General features: G+C 45.1%; 1 protein-coding gene across 1 annotated transcript in view; it reads left to right on the forward strand.

Moving 5' to 3' along the window:
• Positions 1 to 21,922, forward strand: part of IL16 (interleukin 16) — a 41,197-nt gene extending 19,275 nt beyond the window's left edge. The window contains exons 4-22 of the mRNA XM_054168922.1: positions 1,120 to 1,256; positions 1,921 to 2,053; positions 3,906 to 3,999; positions 4,453 to 4,589; positions 6,244 to 6,354; positions 7,717 to 7,831; positions 8,017 to 8,090; positions 8,186 to 8,393; positions 9,390 to 9,507; positions 10,491 to 10,623; positions 11,560 to 11,647; positions 12,451 to 12,926; positions 15,779 to 15,920; positions 17,273 to 18,338; positions 18,839 to 19,022; positions 19,370 to 19,471; positions 20,158 to 20,410; positions 21,231 to 21,350; positions 21,629 to 21,922. Coding sequence (XP_054024897.1) covers positions 1,120 to 1,256; positions 1,921 to 2,053; positions 3,906 to 3,999; positions 4,453 to 4,589; positions 6,244 to 6,354; positions 7,717 to 7,831; positions 8,017 to 8,090; positions 8,186 to 8,393; positions 9,390 to 9,507; positions 10,491 to 10,623; positions 11,560 to 11,647; positions 12,451 to 12,926; positions 15,779 to 15,920; positions 17,273 to 18,338; positions 18,839 to 19,022; positions 19,370 to 19,471; positions 20,158 to 20,410; positions 21,231 to 21,350; positions 21,629 to 21,822 — 3,885 coding nt within the window. The 3' untranslated portion in view covers positions 21,823 to 21,922. The remainder of the gene's footprint in view (positions 1 to 1,119; positions 1,257 to 1,920; positions 2,054 to 3,905; positions 4,000 to 4,452; positions 4,590 to 6,243; positions 6,355 to 7,716; positions 7,832 to 8,016; positions 8,091 to 8,185; positions 8,394 to 9,389; positions 9,508 to 10,490; positions 10,624 to 11,559; positions 11,648 to 12,450; positions 12,927 to 15,778; positions 15,921 to 17,272; positions 18,339 to 18,838; positions 19,023 to 19,369; positions 19,472 to 20,157; positions 20,411 to 21,230; positions 21,351 to 21,628) is intronic.
• Positions 21,923 to 22,970: the final 1,048 nt, after the last annotated feature.

Here is a 22,970-nt window from a genome sequence, read left to right on the forward strand (position 1 = left end):
AATTAAGCCCTGATGATGGTGGAAAAGGTGGCGACACAGCTTTCCCTGTGCTGTCGGAAGACCACACATTGCAGGAATTAGTTCATGCCACTGTGATCAGGGGACCCTGGAGCAATACAGACAGTTGACCACTGCTGTATTTTGTGGTCTGTCCTAACATATGAAATTTGCCTCCCCTTCAGAAATCTGTTCCTCAGTCATACAAATCTCTTGGGAACAAGCCTGGATCCAGGATACACTGAGAGTCCTCTTCACTTAGTGGCATATGGAGAGGCTGGCGAGGGCAGAGGAGGTGGGTTCAGATAGGAGCAGACTGAGTGAAAACATTAATCAGAAGAATGATTAAGCAAATGGGAAAGAAATTGTGTGTTAACTTTCCAGCTCTCCTTGTCTCCTAGAATTTTTAAGCGTTCACACATTTGTGGTGTGTGTTTCCCAGACAAATGTGTTGTCCCTCATGTGCTTTGTCACTCCAGACTTCGCTTTACATACTCATGACTCATGACACTCTCTCTTTGGCCATATGTTAATGATTCATAGCTGTTAAAAATGTGCTTGCAATTAGTCCTCCAGATGCAGCACACAGACTGCAGCAACCTCAACCAGTCTGGAGTGGACAAAGAACCTTCCACAGTTGCAGTCTCTCTGCTCCCCTGCTCCCACGTCACAGGGGTGGAGCTCCCAGTGTTTTGTGGACACTTTATTTTCCCTTTAGGCCTCTTCTGTTTTCCAGAGTATTTCCTTTCCTGGCATATTCCTTCTTTTCCTCCCTGTCTTTCTTATAGTAGTTAGCACAGGCAACTATGGATGCAGTTACTATGAAAAGCCTATTTTCTGCTCTCTTCCCCTCTGTGGAGAGAGGCATTTGATTGTAATACATCTCTCTGACAGCTGGCAGCCACTGATGCCCTGAAGAAAACAACTCTTTAAACACTGACTCTGTGGTACAATTATTCTTTCAAGACTGCAGTGTCAGAGTCCTGTTCTTGTCCTACCTGCAGGCAATCTGGTCCTAAAACCAAGAACATTTTCTGTGTCACTTAAAAAGTCTCAACTGTAAGTAACTTTTAACATCCTTGGTACATTTTCTTTCATGCACCTTTTCCTCTTCTGAACCAGGACAGTTGCATCTGCAGGCTGTGTACAAGCACAGGGAACAACAGCTCAGGAATCAAGCTGCCCAGGACTCCAAAGTGTGCATCACTCTGGAAAGGGTTCACAAGCAGCCCCATGCCTGCTGGAGGTGCAGCTACCAGGTACTGTACATGTGGAGTCCTTAGTAGGGAGCCATTTCTCTGCATGGACTGTGCATGACCGCCCATCTGGGACAGGCTGTGCCTTGAAGCTTAGTTTCAGAGCGGGGTTTGAGAATCATTTCTTACAATGCTTCCAGTTGGAGAGACAGGTCAAGAGTCTAGAACCATAAAACTGTGCCCATTTGGGGATTGGATGCTTCTCAACTACACTAATGTGGCCACTAATGTGGCCATCTATCACAACTAAGAAATCCAACTTGGAAGAATGAAGTATCATATGGAACATCATGTTTGCAAATGGTATTTTCCCAGTTGCCCTCTTACAGGGCAATGGAAGGCAGCATGAGCCATGTTTCCTGACAGGGAGTAAAGGGCATAGTCCCTGATCCACTTGCAGAGGCAAGGTGGTGAGAGCAGGGCAATATTTTGCCTGGCTATCAGGTGTGCATGCAAAGGCAGCCACTGATCACCAGGACTGAGCAGAAGAGAAGAGCAGTAAGGAAGGAAATAAGTCTAGAAGGGGAGTGGGTACACCACTTCTCAAGACATCTCATGGTAGCTCTGCCCAAAGCATTGGGGGGATTGCAGCCAGTTCCTCACCATAGTGTCACACTGATCATTGTGGAATGATATGCAAGCAGCTGCCTTTTTCCTTTTCCCAAAGGGATGCTCATCTGTGCCCAGGGGATGAACTGGTAACACTGAATGGACAACCACCTAAAGCTCTGTGCAGCAAGGAAGCCGAGTCTCTCATTCACCCCCCAACACGGTTGCTGAACATCATGGTGGCTAGCAAAGTAAGCGTGGCAGTTGTGGTTGCCCCTCACAGCATTGGGGGTTCTGACAACATCAGCTTGAGAAAGAAGGAGAATGCATGCACCAGACTTTAAAAGAACATGGGTTTGCTTTTCCTGACAAAACCCCAGACCTCTTGTGGTCAGGCTCTGGTGAACTCCAGCACAGCTTTTTCCCAGATAAACAGAGGCTATGGGGAGGCTGAGGCCCTGGGAAATTCTAGCAAGGGTTGTGTCACCTTGCCTTTTAGAAACACATAGCTTGCCAAGGTTAATTCTCCATTTGGAAGCTGAGAAAAGGCAGAGTTGGATTTAAATACAGATCCATGAATCAAGATGCCAGAGACCAGGTCTTACACTGAAGTAGTTTTGTGGGTCTACGATCACTAGGATATTTCCATGGTGAATTTCCATGGAGTGTGTTACAGAGAGAGAGGGGAAGAAGAGGCAGCATTAAAAGGTCAGCAACCCCAGATTATCACTAAATCTTTCAGTGGAAAACCTTTTTGAACTTTCTTTCACAGGGTGCATTTCATTAGAGCAGACACATTTCATTTCAGGCTTCCTATCCTCTCATCCACACCCTGAACTAGATGGCATCACATTTACCATTTGGAAGAAAACAAAGCTCAGGCACAGATTTGTTGCAGACTTCAAATTTTGATATTCCAAGGAGTGGGTGGAGGGGGGGAAGGGGGGGTGAGGGGGAAGGCACTTTTTGCTTGCTATCTGCAACAGAGCCACACAGAAAGCTCTGAGATAGTCCTAGACTGAGAAAATCCTCCTGACTGGTGCTGCTATCAGGTCTGAGTAGTGTGCCTCTTTCTAGGACAGCAGTGATTTGTCTCGCCCAGATGTCTGCTGGGTTCTGCCAAGTTTGTGTTTATTTCCTCTCTTTCAAATGCCTAAGTGGCCAGAGGTGAACCATATTGAACTCCTGCAGCATAGTGCCTCCCGAGAGGCAGCCAGGTGAACTGTGCATTTAGACACAAGCCTGCAGCAAATTAATTGAGGGTTAATAGCAAAGGTTTTTCGAGCTAGCTAGCTTGGAAGGTGAAACACTGCAAAATCACTTCCAAAGTGCCGCTGTAAGGATCTTTGCGTTTCATACTCTAAAACTGTCAGCCCCTAGCTAGGGCAGCAGGATTCTGCTGCTCGGCAATGCCTCCACCTACTGCCGAGGAAGGAAACCAGCATCGATTAGTTCTTGAGCTGTCTCTAAGCGGCACTGCTAAAGCCAGGCTTCTGCGAGAAAATCATAGAATCATAGAATTGTTAGGGTTGGAAGAGACCTCAAGGATCATTTAGTTCCAATCCCCTTGCCATGGGCAGGGACACCTCACACTAGATCAGGTTGCTCAGAGCCACATCCAGCCTGGCCTTAAAAACCTCCAGGGATGAGGCTTCTAGTTGGCTCCAGAGAGATTAGAACATGCAGGTCCTGTTCTGATGCTCCTCTCCTGGCCTTCTTAACCTCTGCTGGCACAAGTGGCCATATTTTCAAAAGCAGCTAAAAGGGGCTGAAGGATGGGTCAAGGAGCCTGGGTGGATAGTGACACAGTCATCAACAGAGTTCCTTAGAGCAGCACGTGGGTTGCTTAGTGCCACAGTGAACAACAGGCACATTACATCCCCTCTCAGGGCTCTCCTAGGAATATAAACCTCTCTAGATGCTCCTTGCAAATCATCCTCACCTTCCAGAGCCATGGATCAGGGAGTGATTCTAAAAAGACTTCTATCAGAATGCAAAATAGAATGATTAGGAGAAATTCTATTTTCATGTACAAGATCACTTTCAGATTTGCTTGCCTACATTGTTATTGTTGGTTTTTGTTTGGTGCTATTTTTTGGTCAGGAGATGCCAAGCTGCAAGGAAAGGCCTCTGGGAACACACAACAGCTTTCTGCACAGGAACGCTGCCTGCCAGCGGACCCGCAGCAACTCAACCAGTAAGCTGCAAAGAAGTGACCTTGTCTCTTGTTACACCCAGGCAGTGCTCAGCACTGCATTTGATATGGTGTGCTGCTCCTGCAGCGTGGAAAGCAACTGCAGATGCTGCCCAAGTTGAGTCTGGGATCCTCAGCTAGGAGTTGCTGATGCATTAAAGTATCAGCTTTTACACTCCTAACACCCTGCAGTCAGGACTTTTGTGCACAAGCATTCCACTGTATGTTTCTCAAAGGGTATCCCAAATGTATCCTATTTAAAATGCTCTTTTGGTGGGAACTGTTTGTGTTTGACTGTACTTAACATGAATGGCTGCTCCCACTGACTGAAGGCTCCCTGCCCATTCAGAGAGATTTACAAGAGGAGACACATCCTTAAGTAACACTTACCTGATAAAGTGAATGCACAGAAATGTCCATTGCTTGAGAAGTAACCCAGCCTTCTCTCACTGACAGGTGTAGACCCATACTGGGTGGGGGAGATGGACTGCTCAGCACCACGGAAAGCCCCCAGAGACCAGCAGCCCCATGCGCTCCACACCAGTCGCAAGTCTCTTTCCCAACAGCTTGACTGCTCTACAGGGAGAGCCCCAGTAGGTGCTACAGGAAATCACCTGGAAAGCAGACAAAACTGTCAGCAAAAAGGCTCTCAAAGACCTTGGCAGTCACGGCTCCTGCCAAAAGCTGCCTTCATTGCAGGCTGTGCCAGGGAAAATAGTGCATGCCTGCTTCCTCCACTTTTCAACCCCATCCCAGCTCTGTAAGGAGTAGGAAAGAGAGAAAGGCTCTGTGCCAGCAAACCTAATTTCTTCAGCAGCCTCTCCCTCCTCTTGCCTCAGCAGGTTTCAGTGTATATAACCCCCCCATGTGGTCTGCACCACCTCGACAACCACCTGCTGCTGCCTCAGAGCTCAGTGCCCAAGAGGTGCTTCCTGGGCATCTCCCTGCTGCTGGTTGTGGAGATGCTCTGCGCACGGCAAATAAAACCCTGGCCTGAGCTTTGGGTGCTGCCATCGTGAGGCTCCCAAGCTGTCCTCCCCTGGCCCAACCGTGGCCACAAGCAGCTATGGGCTCCCCTGACAGCTGGTAGCTGCTGTCTTGGCTGTGCAGGCTGTGTGAGGCCTTTCTGCCCCTGGTGCAGCTAAATGACCCTGGCTGGCGCAGGCTACAGCCTCTCAGCCTCTTGCTCAGCCTGCAGTGTGGAGGAGAAGGAGAAACTTCTCTCACACAGGAACAAAACAAAACAAAACTGAAAACTTCCAATTTCAGATTCAGAGCCAGACAGCAATAAAGGAACACCCTGACCTGGCAGAAGTGTACTTTCTGGAGAGACTGGTTTTGGTATCGCTCAGGCATTTCCCTCTTAATTGTGTTCCCAGTCTCCTGTTGAATAAATAATTTTGTTTTCATGCCAAAATAGAGACTTTTCTTGCACTCCACACTTGTCATTTTGCTGCAGTAAAGTGTTGAACTCTCTTGGGCTTGTAATGAGTGCAATTAACTTTGGTGCTATTGAACTTCCTTACATAGTCAGCTTTAGGTAATGATTTCTGTCAGTGCTTAAATTAGTTTGCAATACCCAGTTCTATGCTCATTAAATATTTCATTAAGGTTCATTAAAGTGGGTCAGATCTCAGGGGCTGGGCTTGAGAAACCCACTCTCTGTGCAGTGGAAGGAGGAAAAGCACTGTGGACTTGCTTACCTTGCTTATCAAGCCAAAAGGAGCAGAAAGGAGCCTGTGTGGGGGCTTAACAGAGGCAGCACAGGGCAGTTCACACAGTCTGAAGATCTTTTGTGGGTACCAATTTGAATTTTGGGGGAAATGCTGAGAACAGACTCTCTTTGTCCCAAGATAAAGCTGTTCAGTTGTGTGATGAGGGAGTGAGTTAGAATTTCTTGTTCCATAGTTCAGTCCATAGAGGCATATATGATGGTACTTCTTTAGGACCCTTAATTGCCACAAATGGGATTTTGGCAAGGAGAATCCACTGAGAGAACAAATCAATCTGACTACACCATTACACCACTTCAAGGGTCAGCAACTTCACTCCAGTTTAGTCACTGAGGAAGAATTTTGGTGAGCAGTGATTGTCTAAATAACAAGTGGCTTTTGAAAATTAGAGAGAAATGATTCTAAAAACATCAGTTCTAAGGCAGACAATTTGAAATAAATGTGTTGTCCTAATGTATGGCCAAGATTTTCTGATTCTTCCTTAAAATGATCTCTCTCTTTTTTATCTTCACAGGCAATTTCAAGGCCATCTAGATCACTCAGTACAGCACACCTAGTGCACGCATCCTGCGGCTCTCAGGCTTCAGTAATCTCAAACATCGTATTGATGAGAGGACAAGGGAAGGTAAGACTGGCTCTGCTGATTTACCATTTCACAAAAGAGCAGGGAACTCACTTCACATATTAAAGTTGATACTTCTGGGTTGCCAGCTCATCTCCAGCCTTTGCCAGGAGGGATTAGTTGTCATTCACTTGCTTCTTAACCTTCTGAAGCATCTCTTTGCTGAAGCGCAACCTTCAGGTTCTGATAACACATCCACTTCAAGCTGGCACCAGCGCTGCAATTCACTGCTACCCTTTTTGGCAGCTGAAGGCAGGCATGAAATCAAAGATTCTGTTTTCCATAAGCTGCATCAGCACAGCAACCTTAGAGCTTCTTTCAAGTCAGAATCGAGCCATAACAACAGTTCTGGTGAGAGGGAAAACAAGAGCTATCAGGGATACACAATACCTCCAAAAAAAAAACAACCCCAAAATGAAAAAAAAAACATTTGTAAACACCACAATGAAGTCTGGACAAAATATTGTTGTATCTACAACAGGAATGTCACTGAAGAGGCTTAAAAAGAGAATAGAGAAGCCATTCATGAACTTAAACGTACAGCTTTTGAACCTGTTGAGTAAGGTTCTGAATTTGTTCATTAATAACCTTTTCAGTTAAAATACTGAATTTATAGCTATTTGAGCTGAGAGTAATACTCTCAGGAATCTTCCCATGTAGTTTGTTGGCCAGCATTTACAAAAGAATCATTTGTTGTCTGTGTTCTGGGAGCCCATGAGGGTGTCACCAGCACGATACCTTCATTTTTCCTTTGAAGGCCATTTAAACGGCTTCTGAGGTGTGAGTTGGTCTTGTAACAGCCTTCTAATGGTAGCAGGTAGTGTTTGGCTTTTATATAAGGGAAGGGCAAAAAATAAATAGGTTGGAACTATGGACCCACAGAGGCCTATTGGCGTTGCTTAAACATACAACAAACATTAACTCCGTGTAGTAGAGGACAAGAAATAGACATCTCTGTGAGGTCTCCATCTGTTTGGCTGAAATCAGGAGCGATATCATGGTCTTGTGTTTTTATCCATCTCATTTATGGGAGAGGAAATTAGGGAGAACAGAAAAATCAATTTTTCCCAGCTGCTTATAGGTTCAAGGACATAAAAAAAAAAAAAAAAAAAAAAAAAAAAAAAGAATTTAAATACCTTCTGTGTGTTTATAATTGTGAATCAATTCATTGCAACAACCAAAAAGTAAACCACAAGGGTATTCCACTGGCATCTTCAATTGTCGCTACTGGCATGTGGGGCAGTGCTTTTCATGGATTATCCTGCTCTGTTGACAGCGCTGCCCAGGTAGGTAATGCAGAAGAAAGCACACATGAACTGTTATGAGAACTGACCATGGGCTCTCTGTTTGTCTTCCATAAATTAGGGTTTGGGCTTTAGCATTGTTGGAGGGAAAGACAGCATTTACGGACCAATAGGCATCTACGTCAAAACCATCTTTCCTGGTGGAGCTGCTGCTGCTGATGGAAGGCTACAAGAAGGTGGGAAATCCCTCTCCTCCCTCTCTTTTCCACACCATATTCCCAAAGAATGATCCTTAAAGGCAGGTTAAAGTGAAACTGAAATGAGCTGTAAGTGCCTTTCAGGCCAGTCTACCATTGCCAGACTCCCAAGTGCACTCAGGACAGGGACAGTGACGCAGCCTCATCTTTCTCTTTGAAAACAGGTGATGAAATTCTGGAGCTGAATGGAGAGCCCATGCATGGCTTAACACACTCTGATGCTTTACACAAGTTCAAGGTTATGTACTCTCCTCCCAGAGAATTTCTGCCTTTACACACAGTGTGCATGTGAGCTCCAGCCATTCACTGACTGACTTTTTTTTTTCCTAGCAGGCCAAAAAGGGTCTTCTGACACTTACAGTCAGGACAAGCTTTGGCACACCTCATTCTGCTTCCAGCTGTCTGTCACCCCAATTGTGCCAGTCACTGAGCTCATGCATAAGCAAAGAGAACAGCTCCTTCAGCTCAGACAGTGCAGCATTCTCACTAAATGCCACAAAGCCCAATGACAGGATCATCATGGAGGTTACCCTCAACAAAGGTAAGTGTTGACATTGACTGCCAATGAACAGAGCACTGCTCATTTGCTCACTGAAGGTCTTTCCTCACTAATCTGATTCTTTCCCTGAGCTAAGTTACTTTAATACACTGAATTAGATGTTGGTGTCTGTCAGTGCTAACAACCATCTATCAGCAGCAGGATTTTAAACCCCATCTGTCCTCAAGAGCCAATCAACCCTCAAGCATTAGAGTTACATTCACATCCTTCACATGACAAAGCAAACTTCTTGGCAACAACTACCAATTCTTAAACAGATTATACAATTCTTGGCCATAATTATGCAAGCAGGCAATTTCATTTCTGGAAAGACTTAAACCCAATTCAAACAGCTATCTGTAACTCCTCTTCAACTGTCAGCATCTTCCATTTATAAACCATCACTGGCAGAACGAAATCAGCTTTTAAACATGGGAACATCAAAGCAACAAACAAAGCAGTGTCTGTGTGAGGTAACAGCAGGACTTAGCAAACACACCCTATGAGGTTTGACATCAGTGACTGCCCACAATTTATAAGTTCATGAAAGCCTTAAGTTGTATTGCATAGAACACAGCAAACAACAGCTGCACAGCCTCTTGTAGTTATTGGTTTTTGCTCCTCCTTAATTATTTTGTTATTTCCATTTTTTTCCCTGTCTTCTTGTAACTTGAATTCTTCAGCAGTGACAGTTTGCAAAATAAACCTGCACTGCATTATGTCTATGACACACCAGTAAGGAACTGCAAAGCAGATCTTGGGACCCCACAGGCAATACCAGTGTGCACTCACTTTAAACTAAATAGAAAGAAGGGAGGGGAAAAAAAACCTAGGCAGCAGCTAACATTGAATGTGAAACATTAATGAACACAAGACATTGATTCTGGTTTCTATAGAAAAAGACTAACTAAATTGAAGGCTGTTTTCAGAGGGTCTCTCCAGTGGTTTCTTTTGACAGCTTCTTTTGTCTTTTTTTCCAACTAATCTGTGTTGTTTCAGAGCCATGTGCTGGCCTTGGCATTGGGTTATGCAGCATCCCCTACTTCCAGTGTATTTCAGGGATTTTTATTCACACCCTCTCACCAGGCTCAGTGGCACACATGGATGGAAGACTCAGGTAGGATGTGGAAGTGTCTGGTTTATGCCTTAAGTTTTCCACTGCTGTGTTTTATGGGTTTATCTTTGGCCTGTTTGGAAAGGAAGTCAGAGTGCTCCATGGGTCTTTTGGGTTTAAAGCTTGTGTGCTGTTGCTAGCCTGTGTACTTAGGATATTTGGGATTGCCAGACCTAGAGCACCCCATAGAAATTCTTGTCTTAGACAAGCCTACAGCATTCTCTCAGAGGAGGTTTCCAAATGAGCAAATATCTGGGAAACCCCAAAGCTATGACATAAGGTGGCTTGTTTGAGCACTGGTTAGTCCTGATACAGGCTCCTCAAGTTCTAAGCCTTCCTTGTCCAAAAGAAATACAGATTTGCTGGAGTGAGCTTCAGTGAGAGGGTAGAAATAGGCTTTGTAAGATTTGTGACCAATTAGTAACATTGAACATATTCAGAATTGACCAGAACACAACATTTTCAGTGAGGGCTTTTTGATGTAACTTCCAAGTGGCCCAATCTGGTTCCATCCAGAAAGACCCAGTCCAGCAGCCAGCAGAAGCTTATCACTACAGCTTTTCTATTAACAAGCTCTTCATATGCAGCAGAAATACAGCATCCTTTCTGAACTTAAAAACCACCAGCAGACCATACAGTCATGAAAAGTGAAGTGTCAGCTTGAAAGAAAGGGAGGAAGGTGTAGGTGGCAGCAGCAGCTGAGCTGCATACAGTAGACAGCTCCCAGACACCAAGTGTGCAGGGCTGAAACTGAAAGCTTGCATGCAACAAAGCAGTCAGGCCAAAAATCCCTTGCCATCCTATCCACTCCCATTCCATTTTCTGGAACAAGAATAGACAGAGATAATGAAATCTGTGATTAAAGTAGTGGTCAGCCACACAGGTTTGCTTTTTGTGTGCTTTCACACGGGTGAGACAAGTCTGGGGAGGGAGGAATCTGTTTTGTTTACATCCTCTTACATCTGTTTTTTAAAATCTCTTTGTAGGTGTGGAGATGAAATTATTGAAATTAATGAGGCTTCAGTACAAAATATGACTCTTAATGAAGTTTATGCTGTGCTAAGCCACTGTGACCCTGGTGCAGTGCAGATTATTATCAGCAGACACCCCGAACCACAGGTAGCACACACTGTTTTTTCTGACTCTCTAAAGCACACATTGAGAAGTCAGGTGAGGGAGCTGGTGCTGATCTAAAACAGGTGGGGAAGGGTTGCTGATCTCTTTAAGCATCACTGTGCACAACAAATCTGAGATATGCACAATCTGAACTACAATCATGTAAGGTTTGGAGATCGCTGGAGACACTTCTGCATGAGTTTCTATGTTGTGAATGATGAAGTGACACTTAAGGAATAAACCAAAAGATTTTTTTTCTTATGCAAGAAAAAAACCACCACAAAACCAAACAAAATAAAAAATTAATAAGAAAATAATTTGAAAGCAGGAACATGGCTCCAAAAGGAAAGAAATGTTTCTACATTTCATCCTTCAGTCATTAAAGCTGTAACCAATATTTATAATTACATTAACACTGAAGGAAAATATTTTATTCTTGAAAGATTTTTCTATGAAATGCTTCCTAACACCAAGTACTGTAGGAATGATTATCAAGTCTCAACTGGTGCATAAATGACCACAGGAACGTGTTAGTAAATTATCTTATGGTGGTAAACATAGAACTCCCCTTCTGGTGAAATATGACAAGGAAGAGTGATCTTTGCAAGAGCTCATTGTATCCAAACAGCCAATACAGAATTAACCAGGTTGGAAAAGACTTTTGAGATCATCAAGTCCAACACCAACTAAACCACGGCACTAAGTGCCTCATCCGGTCTCTTTTTAAGCTCTTACACCTGTGCATACCCCTCACCTGTACTGCAATATATATAAACATGATGCTGTGCACATGGCTTTAACATTCACTGCTTTGTGAGATGATTAGATCTATGCATTCCCACTAGAGGATTTGAAATCTCTGTGAAAGGAATGAATGTTTAACTACCACTCACCTCCCAGCAGCAATCTCCCAGAGTCTAATGGCACCGTGTTTCCTAGGTGTCTGAGCAACAGTTGAAGGAAGCCGTTGCACAAGCTGTGGAAAACAACAGATTTGGAAAGGAGAGACAGCAATGGAGTACTGAAGGTAATGAGATGTGGTCATTTGGACTTCACAGACACATAGGATGAATACATGCTGGGTTAGAATCCTTGCCAACAGTCAAGGAACCTTCCTGTCCCTGTTGCTCATCCTTTCCAATCCATAACCTCAGCTTAAAGCTTTTCAAACAGCTCTCAGTAGCAGGACAATGATAGCCAGGACCTGCACAATTCAGGTGACATTCTGGGGATAAAAAACTTGTGAATCCTCCTGTGAGGCAGTCGTGGGTAGAGCTACCTGCCCAGTTCAGGTCTGACAGCCTGTCACAGGAACTTTGCAACAATCTCCTTTTAGTGTCCTCATTTCTTCTAAAGGAACAAAACCAACAGAAACATCATCAGTGAAGCTGTACTGTGGCTCTACAGAGTCACAGTCAGTTAGGGCAGTAGAGACCTTTAAGGTCATCGATTCCAGCCACAAACCTAGCGCTGCCAAAGCCACCACTGACCCGTGCCACTGAGCACCACACACACATGTATTTCAAGTACCTCCAGAGGTGGTGCTGGGCAGCCTGTGCCAATGCTTCACAGTCCTTTTGGTGAAGAAATTTTCCTAATATCCAGTCTCACCTTCCCCTGGCACAACTTGAGGCCATTTCCTGTAGGGAAAAGTTAAAGTTATGTTGCTGCCCAAGATTGTAACCATTGGCTCCACAAGCCTTTGATGCAGAAATTATACCTTGGCATCACCCAGTGATGGCATTCAGCTGCAAGCTGAATCAGCTGACTCTTGGAAGCAGCCTCGTTGCATCTCTCTGAACAGGCATTTTGCACATGTTCCTGACACAGGTGTTAAAAAGCTAGAGGCAAGCTGGCATGGCAGAGACCTGTGTGAGAAACAGCTGGAGAGGAACAGCGCCCACGGCTCCCGCAGGATACAGAGGCTAATGACCCGCTCCAGCAGTGACAGCAGCTACAACCCCAGGTCCTCACCTAGCGATGGTGCCGTGCACCAGCTGACTGACTCCAAAGCACGGGTCCACAGCATTGATGTACCAGTTACCAGACAACCTGGCCTGCTGTGTTCCTTGTCTGATAATCATCCAGAGAGAAACTCTCCTCCTGCTTGTAGGGACAGGGGGCAACCCTTGCAAAACACTAAGAAATCATCAGAGATCCTCGTCAGAAAACCTAAATCATCCAAGCCCAAACCTCCACCAAGGAAATACTTCAAGCAGGACTGTACGTGGAGTGACCAGTGTGACCCAGACAGAAAAGAAAAGCTCCTATCAGAAGTGGCCGCAGCACCCTCTGCAAGGCTTCAGGTAAACCAACAGCTTCAGATCTTTTCTTGTTTGTGAGGCAGGGAAAGAGGAAGGCAAAGGGACTTTGTGTGATGGCAGGAAGAAGAAAAGTGTATAGATGTGTGAGGAGAAGAGGAAGGGCATGAAGCTTTTCTTTCACCTTAGTAAAGCCAGTTTAGATCAAAATGTGATGCTCAAGCTAAGGTCAGAAGGCAGAGAAGTGAAGTTTTCCTGCATATCAAAATCTGAATTAAAATCCCAGTGAGAGCACCAGTGAGAACAAATTTGAGTCACTCCCTGTTGCTCTTGTGAAGGCATGAAGCTGGTGGTATCAAGTACTCTTTGGCTCTGGTATAACTGGAGCAGGGATGTGCTCTAGACTGGGACCAGATGAGTTTTCACGAGCCTCTGATGTCAGCTTGGTATGGCTGATCCTGACCTTCACACCCACAGAGCCAAATCATCTCTGCAGTAGAGAAGTTGTGATGTGATTTCTTTGTTTCAAGAGTGGATTTTCACTGAAAGCAAACAGAGGCACTGTGTGAGGCAGGTGATCCTGGCTTTGCTTACAGTACAAGAGACCAGGAGGCACTAAATAAAGCCCTTTAAATAATGAGGCACAATTCAATCAACGTGTCTGTGATTAACTCCAGTATTTCAAAAACTGAGGGCATTTTTGTACTTTGCTAAATTTCAGTTCCCTCTCCTATCTGAGACAGAAGAACAGTGTTTGTCATTTGCAGCCCCTGAGGGATTAGGAGTTGAAACAGAGCTGTGGTTTGGTTAAAAATGAAAACTCCTTCCCCCAGGTTTAGCAATACACCAGCAGAAAGAGAGCCAGCCTCCACGCAATGAAGAAACACCAACCCTGCCAAAGCAGCTCCCAGGCAGCAGAGACCAAAATGAAACCATACAGCTCACACTGAGTCCATGCACAATGTTAACATACAAGAAAGTTTCCAGTCAGCACCACTTGCAAAGTCGCTGTCCTACCATCCCTTAAGACAAAAGCAGCACAAACACATTCAGCAGCAGCTCCTAGAAAATCACCTTGCAGAAGTCAAGTTCAGGGAAATAAACACTTGTGGAACTGCATGCAACTTAGTATTCTTCAGTATTCAGTTATTCTAAATGATAAGGAGGGGGGAAAAAAACCAACCAACAAATTTGAAGATCAATAAAATCCACCAAAAGCCAAGCTCTGTTCATGAAGATAACTTCCTCTAGTCAGACTGTCTATCTTAGGGCAATAGCTCCTTTAAGCACCCAGGAGAGAGGGTTTCTTGTCACAGAGCATTTCAGATCACCAAGAGAAGGTTTTATTACTTACTTTTTAAATTATTATTTTTTTTTAAACCTTTAGTTCCTCAAACCTTTTGTGTTAGTCAGTTTGAGGCCTGCATGCTACAGTCTGATAGGGGAGTTCTGCAGACTGCAAGGTTGCTATTCATAACCCAGAATTCTTAACAGATATTTTCCAACTGTGCTTTAAACTGCATCAGTAAACAGTTTGGCACAGCTGCCACCAGTAAAAGCCAAAACCAAGCAGTGTGTTTGGAGTGCTTCCAGACTGACCCCTTAGCTTGCTGAACCTCTGATGTCCTTGTCTAACAGCAACAGAACCCAAGTGCAGCTTGCAAGCAGGACCCTGATAAGCAGGGGATTGAAGAAGGTTTTACTAGAATAAGGAAGTTGCGTAACAGACAACCCCATGACAGCAAAGCTAAGACTGTTCAGTCACTTGGGCTTTTCAGGACACTCTCATTTGTTTCTGGGCCTTTCACTCTCTGTCCTGTTAGGGTTTAGTTTCTATCAGTACTCTTAACTGCAGGGCAGAGAGCACTTCCACTGGTCCAGCAGAGCCATTGAAACTTGGCAGAACTGGTAACAAAGGAATCCATGATCATAGAATCAGTAAAGTTGGAAGAGAGCTCAAAGATCATCGAGACCAACCTGTCACCCAAGACCTCATGACTACTAAAGCATGGCACCAAGTGCCACATCCAATCCCCTCTTGAACACCTCCAGGGATGGTGACTCCACCACCTCCCTGGGCAGCACATTCCAATGGCTAACAACGCTCTCTGTGAAGAACTTTCTCCTCACCTCCAGCCTAAGCTTCCCCTGGTGCAGCTTGAGACTGTCATCTTGTTCTGGTGCTGGTTGCCTGGGAGAAGAGACCAACCCCCTCCTGCCTACAACCTCCCTTCAGGTAGTTGAAGAGAGCAATAAGGTCTCCCCTGAGGCTCCTCTTCTCCAGGCTAAACAATCCCAGCTCCCTCAGCATCTCCTCATAGGGCCTCTCCCCAGCCTCATTGATGCTGAGAGGCTGGAGCCTCAAACTGACCCTCTTAGCCCAGGTTTCAAGCCAAACACAAGAAAGGAGAGCTCTGAAACTGCAGTAACAATGTCACTCATCTAGCTTGTGCTTAAGGGCAGGAGAGAGACTTTGATAGGAAGTTAGAGGAAATCTGCCTGAGTGGTTTGCAAAAGTCACTGAATGGGTGATTTGACGAAAGTTGAACACTCTAATGGCAGCCTTTCAGTTCATGATGAAGTTTACTGCTACGACTTGGAAACATTAATGGCATTTTTCTCCCACAGACTCTTTACAAGTGTGCCCATTAAATGTCATCCCAGACTCCTGAAACACAGAACAAGTGAAATATCATCCCAGCACTCCTGAAATGCAGGAGAGGTGCTGTGAGGATTCTATCCCAAGCAGAAGTGAAAGCCGGATTTCTATCCAGTATTTCTGTTCAGATCAAAAGAGAAATGAAAAATACAGTATGGGTTTGGGTTTTTTTCTGATTCATTTATGGTGTGGCTTGAAGAATTACACTCTGACACATTTCTGTTTCCTGTTTGCTCAGCAGGAAGCTGGAGAAACAGTGCTAGAGGGACAGCAAACTGGTGTAACCCACAGCGTCTTTACCACTTCTCCTACAGCATCTGACACTGATCACACAGCTGCTGTTCCGGTGAGCAGAGATCAAGACAGAAAAGCAGACTTAGGTATGTTTAATGCCATGAACTTTTGCACAGCTAAACTGAGCATATAGTTTGGATTCCAGGAAGGATCTGGACATGCTGGAATGTGTCCAGAGAAGGGGCCATGAGGATGATCAGAGGGCTGGAGCACCTCTCCTATGAGGACAGACTGAGTGAGCTGGGGCTGTTCAGTCTGCAGAAAAGAAGGCTCCAGGGAGACCTTATTGTGGCCTTCCAGTATCTGAAGGGGGCTACAAGAAAGCTGGGGAGGGACTTTTTAGGCTGTCAGGTAATGATAGGACTAGGGGGAATGGGAAAAAATAGAAATGGATAGATTGAGATTGGATGTTAGGAAGAAGTTCTTCCCCATGAGGGTGGTGAGACACTGGAACAGGTTGCCCAGGGAGGTGGTGGAAGCCTCATGCCTGGAGGTTTTCCCAGCCAAACTAGACGTGGATCTGAGGGAGGGGTCCCTGGCTTGGAACCAAATGATCCTTGAGATCCCTTTCAACCCTAACAATTCTATGATGAGCATTGAGTTGACCTCACCTTTGTCTTTAAATGTAGAGTTCAACCAATACCTGTAAATTTGGGGGTAAAAAGATGGAATTTCAAACTGTTGATTAATCTTTGAACAAGAGGAAGAAAAACTACGTCAAATGAAGCACAGTGGGTGTTGATTGTAAAAACCTGCTAATGGGTGGGTTACTGCTGCTGTACTTCTCCAGATGAAACTGCTTGTTAGCATTCCTGCAGGACATCTTGGTGCTTAGTTTCCAGGCTCACGTGCTGCAAGCACAAATCACTGATAACTATCTAGTGTTTTGTAGCCTTAGTTAGAATTAAGGGAACTTAGTGTTAGGGGAGCTAGATGATTTATAACTTAAGCCATTATGGGATTGTAACTTCTGGCTCAGATCATTAAAATATGGCTTCCCCCTCCATGCTGCAGTAGATAATCGTAGCAGCGTGGCTGCGCAGAGGTTCGGTGCCAGTCAGCTCTGCTATACCTGACATGAAAGTGCTGAAATCAGCCCATGGTGCAAACATATTTCTACATGAGAATGAAGCTTTTACTTACTAGGAAAATACAACTGGAAATGCCTGCACAAATTTAAGGAAGCATAAATATCCATGGGAGTGTCCTTTCAGAGTGAGAGTTGTCATGAGGTGTTAGGTATCAGGTAATAGGTTGGACTTGATGATCTCTGAGGTCTTTTCCAACCTGGCTGATTCTATGATTCTATGAACTTACAAATGCAGGAAAGAAAAATGATGTAAACAATAAATTACAGCAACATCAGCTTTTGCCCTAGGCACAGGTGAGGGACAGAGAAGTGGAAGGGTTGTTTATAATCAGCATTTCTCTCATGCAGGGAATCCACTTTCACCAATACAAAGGCCTATGCTTAAAAGACAAGCACGGGTAGATTACAGTCTTGAGACAACAACAGAAGACCCTTGGGTTAAAATTTCTGACTGCATAAAAAGCTTATTTAACCCTACCATGAGTGAAGACAATGTCCACTTAGATTTGCAACCTGGCATCAACAAAGAGAATCAGAGTCGAAGCAGCTCAGAGACAGTACTGAAGAAATCAGAAGCAGAAAATGTTGGTTCAAAAGTGCTAAAATCAGAGGAAAATGACAGTGTGAAGAGAGGTCCTCCTGTTGCACCTAAGCCAGCCTGGTTTCGCCAGAGCCTGAAAGGACTGAGGAAAGCAAATTCAGGTGTGAAGACACAGGCAGATCAAAGTCCTCCTGGCCTTGAGAGTATTACCAGCAAAGAACTGCGATCCCGTGTCTCTCCAAGGGGATCATCAATAAAACAAAGAATAAACTCATTTGAGTCCCTGAGTGCTCCACAGTCACCTGAAAAACCACCCCGTAGGTTCAGCCTGAAGCAGCCAGCCCGGCCAGAGCCCTCTGCCGCTGCAGTGCGGGTGGAAGGAGATGCAGCCCAGTCACACCAAGCCCTTCTCCAGCACTGTGACACTAGCCAGCGGCCACCGGTGGTCATGTGTACTATGAGCCTAGACAGATCTTCCTCTTCCAGAGAGGTCCTTGTGGCTAACTCAGGGAGAAGCAACAATGTCAGCACTGAAAATTCCCTGGGTTTCTCAAGCACAGAGGCCATGGCAGCCTCCCCTCTCACAGCGGTAGCAAAAGCACAGAGCCTGCGGTCACGAAGCTTCCCACTCACTGCCACCCCAGCCTGTGAGATGATGAGGCCACGGGATGAAAGGTGTGGCAAAATCTACTCCATCAGCAGCCAGGTGTCATCTGCTTTAATGAAATCTTTGCTTTGCCTTCCTCAGTCTACAACTTCTTCTGGAAACAGCACCTGGGAAACACTGGACACATTGTCTCAGTCCTCTGCAGAGGAGGAGGGGACTTCTCTCCCACCTGAGAATCACCACCTGGACACTGGGTTTTCACTAAAGTAAGAGATCATATTTAAAAGTCATATTTACAGACCAGCACTGTGAGCATCTGGGCTGGTCCGCTGGAATACTGACACTCGAAGGTAGCAGCACACAACAGTAAGGAACAGACCAAGTCAAGACCTTTTGACAACACAAAGGTTGAACAACTCAGGAGAATGCTTATAATTCGATTTTAATTTGTATTAGATAAGCAAATGTACACTTCAAACTTCTACTTAAGAAAGAACATTTCTAGCATCTCCATGATCCAGGAGATTTAACTATGGTTTTACCTGATGCCAAGGATCCAGTTATTTTGTGAGGGATCCTAATTCTGTTAAGCCTGATGTGATTAATTTACATTTGCAGTTATTACACTTACTATAGGAGCCACCACCCTAGTCAGATGCTAATAAGATCAATATATGACTGCCCCAACATTGTCTGTGCTGTGCTTTTGTGGCTATGTTCTTTCATAACCCAATATTTCCTTTTTGTTCTTGTCACCATGGGACAGCCTCTCTGAGCTGAGGCAATATACTGTGAGCCTGGCAGACAGCGAGAAGGAGGAAGAGAAAGAGGAAGGCAGCTCACCTCACGCATCCACCGTGCCAGGGCAGTCTGTTATCTCTCTGCTTTCCCCTGAGGAGTTATCAAAGCTGATAGAGGAAGTCAAATCTCTGGATGAAGCAACCTTGAAGGTAAATCTGCTTTTGGAGCATCGTTTTCAGAAAGCTGTGCAGTGGCTGTGCCTGGTCAGTCCTTGCAATTTCACATTGCAACAAGTAAAACAGTCACAGCAGTATGCACCAGCAGTAATGTCTAGCTCTTTTGATCCAAAAATCTTGAAGAAGCCTTTGGAGGTGACTAAGCAAGAGCAACAGCCATCTAACCCATGGGACAAGAATTACTCAGTAGCTCTAAAAATGTCTCAGTATTGTGCCTATGCCACAAAGTCTCACTACAAAACACACAAGAGACAAAAAGAAAAGACATTGATTTTCCAACCACCTCCACAGGTCTTGAATTTCTTTCTTTCTCTGCCTAGGAATTTGATGATATTCATGTCACAGTTTTGCATAAAGAAGAAGATACTGGGCTTGGCTTCAGCCTGGCTGGGGGTGTTGACCTAGAAAACAAAGCGATAACAGTAAGTAGCATCTTGCTTAAAAAATACTCCAGAAAACAACTACTCTCTCCAGAACTATGTAACTTGCTGGGTTTCTATTACAGATGTTGGCTTTTGAGCATAGCCAAAGTTGGCAGCTCTACTGATAGAATCAGAATAATCATGGGTTTAATGGGTGCAAACAGCATCCTTCTGCACAGACCTGGGAAGCAGTCTCCTGTTTCCTTGGGCACCCTAGACCATAACAGTTCTGATAGCCAGGGCAGAAATCCACACAGCCCTCAACAGGCACTAATCTCTCTCTCATTCACCTGCTTATAGAAAACCATGCATGGTGGTCATGAGGAATGAGGCATGTGTGCAGATGTGTGGGATGTGGAAGCTGAAGACTAGCTTCCTGCCTTCTTCCTCCCTCCAGCAGAGCAGTGAGATAGTGAGGAGGTAGCATAGACAAGGCACATGGGCCCATGCCATGGGCAACAAGGCTTTGGCCATGCAATACTGAGGCTGAACAGAAGGCCCAGCTGCTTGAGGAGGGCTGTGACCAGGAGAACTTCTCTGCAGCCCTCCGTTCTGCAGTGTGCTAGCAGCAGCTTGCACCTGGTGAGGAACGGAAATGCAGACAGTGAACAGCAGTAACTGAACCATTTAGCGATCTGTCATCTTCTTCCTCTTTCCTTGTGTGTGTTGACTGGGCCCTTCACTAGGTTCACAAAGTGTTTCCCAACGGACTAGCATCTCAGGAAGGAACCATCCAGAAAGGAGATGAAGTGCTGTCCATCAATGGAAAGTCTCTGAAGGGTGCAACTCACAGTGCTGCTTCAGCACTCCTGCGGCAGGCGCGGCAGCCCAGACAGGCTGTTGTTGTCACCAGGAAAGCTAAAGATGGAGAGAAACAGCTCAGTGCTTCAATCAGCTCTAGCAGCTCTTCAGTAGCAAGTGATGTTTCACAGGAGTCTGGTGAGTGAGTTCAGTGGCACTGCCTTTGCAGCTCCCACATGTTCAGTGTTTCCTCACCACCTGCAAGCCCTGTGGTTATGAAACAGCTCAGCATTGGCCACGTGGATCCGAGAACCATGGCTGAAGCCAGCACAGTTACTAAAACACTCCTGACACAGGCAGCTGGAAAGGGGAAAAAACAAATCAATTTCTGAAAGAACCCCTTTGAAATAAACCAAATATAATCCTCTGCAATTTCTGTAGGCACACAAAGGTTATCAGCTAACAAAGGTGTAATGGCAACTCGGGGGCCAGGGATTCTTACTTCTAACATCCTCAGATTCTACCTTAGAAGACTTTCTCTCTGTGAAAGAGAATTTGTTTGAACAATGTGCTGCTGTTTGCTGTAGCAGGTGGCTACAGCTGAAACAAAGACAGGTCAGATTTTTGCAGGACCTTTCACATTCTTACAGTATTTTTGTGATTTTTTTTTTTGGTTTGTTTGTTTTTCTAAAGCAAGATGTAGCAGCTTAGTAGTTGATACCTAACCAACCTCAGACCAGCTACATCTAACCTATTGTTCCTTAAACAGGCTTTTCTATTTTAGTAAATGGCTGGCTTTCTGATTTTATTCTGCCATGAATTCAAACATAGTTTTCTCTTTCCAGATTCCCAGGGGGCCTTAAGATGACAAAAAGAGCAATTAAAAGTCACCATTTTCTCCTTAATTTCACTGTTTGTGGTGCCTCTGCAAACAAAACAGGCATTCATCTTTGAAAAGAGATGTTTGAGCTTTGCTGACTGCACGGTGCTCATTGGCTACCTTCCCCTTTGTTTCCAGCAGATATAACCTGCACTGTGACTCTGGAAAAAACAGCTGCTGGTTTAGGCTTCAGTCTGGAAGGAGGCAAGGGCTCAGTTCATGGAGACAAACCCATCACCATCAACAGGATATTTAAAGGTGAACACACTCAGATGTGTGCAGGGTCAGTTTCTTAGCTGGTACAAGCTCATGCAGCTCATAATTGACTGCAGATTTATAGCCAGGAAAATGCTTCTGGGTCCTTTGTAGATGCAGCATTATCCTGTGTAGCATTGGTAATTTTGCTGCCTGCTAAGCCCAGGTGGTTTGTACCAAACATGTTGGTGATCCTTAGTAAGTGAAAGTTACATTAGAGTGTCCTCCACACACACAAAAAATGAAGGAATTGTTTAGTTTTGGTTTTTGTTTTCCTCCAGGGACTGCACTGGAACAACACAGCCCTGTTCAGCCTGGTGATGAGCTGCTACAAGTGCACACAAGGGCCATGCAAGGGCTCACTCGTTTTGAAGCATGGAATATCATCAAGGCATTACCTGATGGGCCCATCACAGCTATCATCAGGAGGAAGAATCCAAGCTCTGTTACCACCAAGTCATCTGAAACCCTGTAAGAGAGGGAATCAGACTGTTGCCAGTATTACAGACAAACAAAGGATTTTATAACCTGTAGCTATCTGGCTAGCACAGCAAGATGCTCAGAGAGCCCACATGAAGGGGACGTGGGAGCTGAAGTTACAGAGCAAGCTGCCTGGGATAAAATCACACCTGCACAAAATGTACAGGAGTCTTATTTCAGCGTTCAGAAAAGGGATGTTACAAAGTGTACAGTGATAAAACAATGACTCACTGCTTGTAATAAAACACCTGACAGCTCTGCTACTCTCCCATTTTAATTGGTTTAAACATCAGGAGCACACCTTGTGCAAAGCTTTCAGTTCTCCTCTACAAGTCTTGCTCCCTGCCTTACCTTCCCAGGAGGAAGAAATGTGTCTACAGGTCCACAGCTACATACTGCCTTACAGAATGTGTAAAGGGCAGAGAGAAGGGGCTGTAACTGGATGTGTCAGAATGGTGATGTGCCCTGGAGAGCACCAGCTCAAACCAGAGATCATAGGTTGGCCCAATCCTGCCCAAGTAGCTTTCTGCTAGCAGTTAGCAGCCATCTCAACTCCAGCAAGGAGACACAGGGTGTGGAAAAGGAGTGTCTGATGGCATTGCAGGTGTGAGGCAGAAAGCTGAGGAATGCAGTGGAGGTTTTCCTGACCTTCACCCAGAGCTCTCTAAGGACTGCAGCAGAAGAATAACAAAGCCATTTAGAGCCAAGTCTTACCTTCTAAGCACAAATTAAGATGTCTTAGCATTACATCTATAAGGGAAAGTACCAGTAAAAGCATTTGAGAATTCAGAGTTCTGAATCCAGATGTTTGATCTGGAAACACTGAATAATTTGGAGACAACTCTGTGCCTCAGGCACTGCTGAGGGCATTTTGGCAGCACTCTCAAGTGCTAGATGGGATTCTAGGAGCAGCCCCAAGGGTATCTGTGGCAGGATGGTCTCATGCACCCAGCTGGGCTTCTCTGGCTTGCTGCACTGAAGGGAGAGATCCATCAAGGTGGAAGCAGTGACTCACCAGTTGAAAGCCAGACGGCTGCACTGGTTATTGTTCTCAGCCGTTTACCTTCCCAGAACCAGGAAGTTGCTGCAGGCTTCTTCGATGAATTTCACCAAGCCATAGCCTGCAGCTGCTCTCCATGCCCT

The sequence above is a fragment of the Dryobates pubescens genome, chromosome 17 (genome assembly GCF_014839835.1).
Source record: "Dryobates pubescens isolate bDryPub1 chromosome 17, bDryPub1.pri, whole genome shotgun sequence".
NCBI lineage: Eukaryota > Metazoa > Chordata > Aves > Piciformes > Picidae > Dryobates > Dryobates pubescens.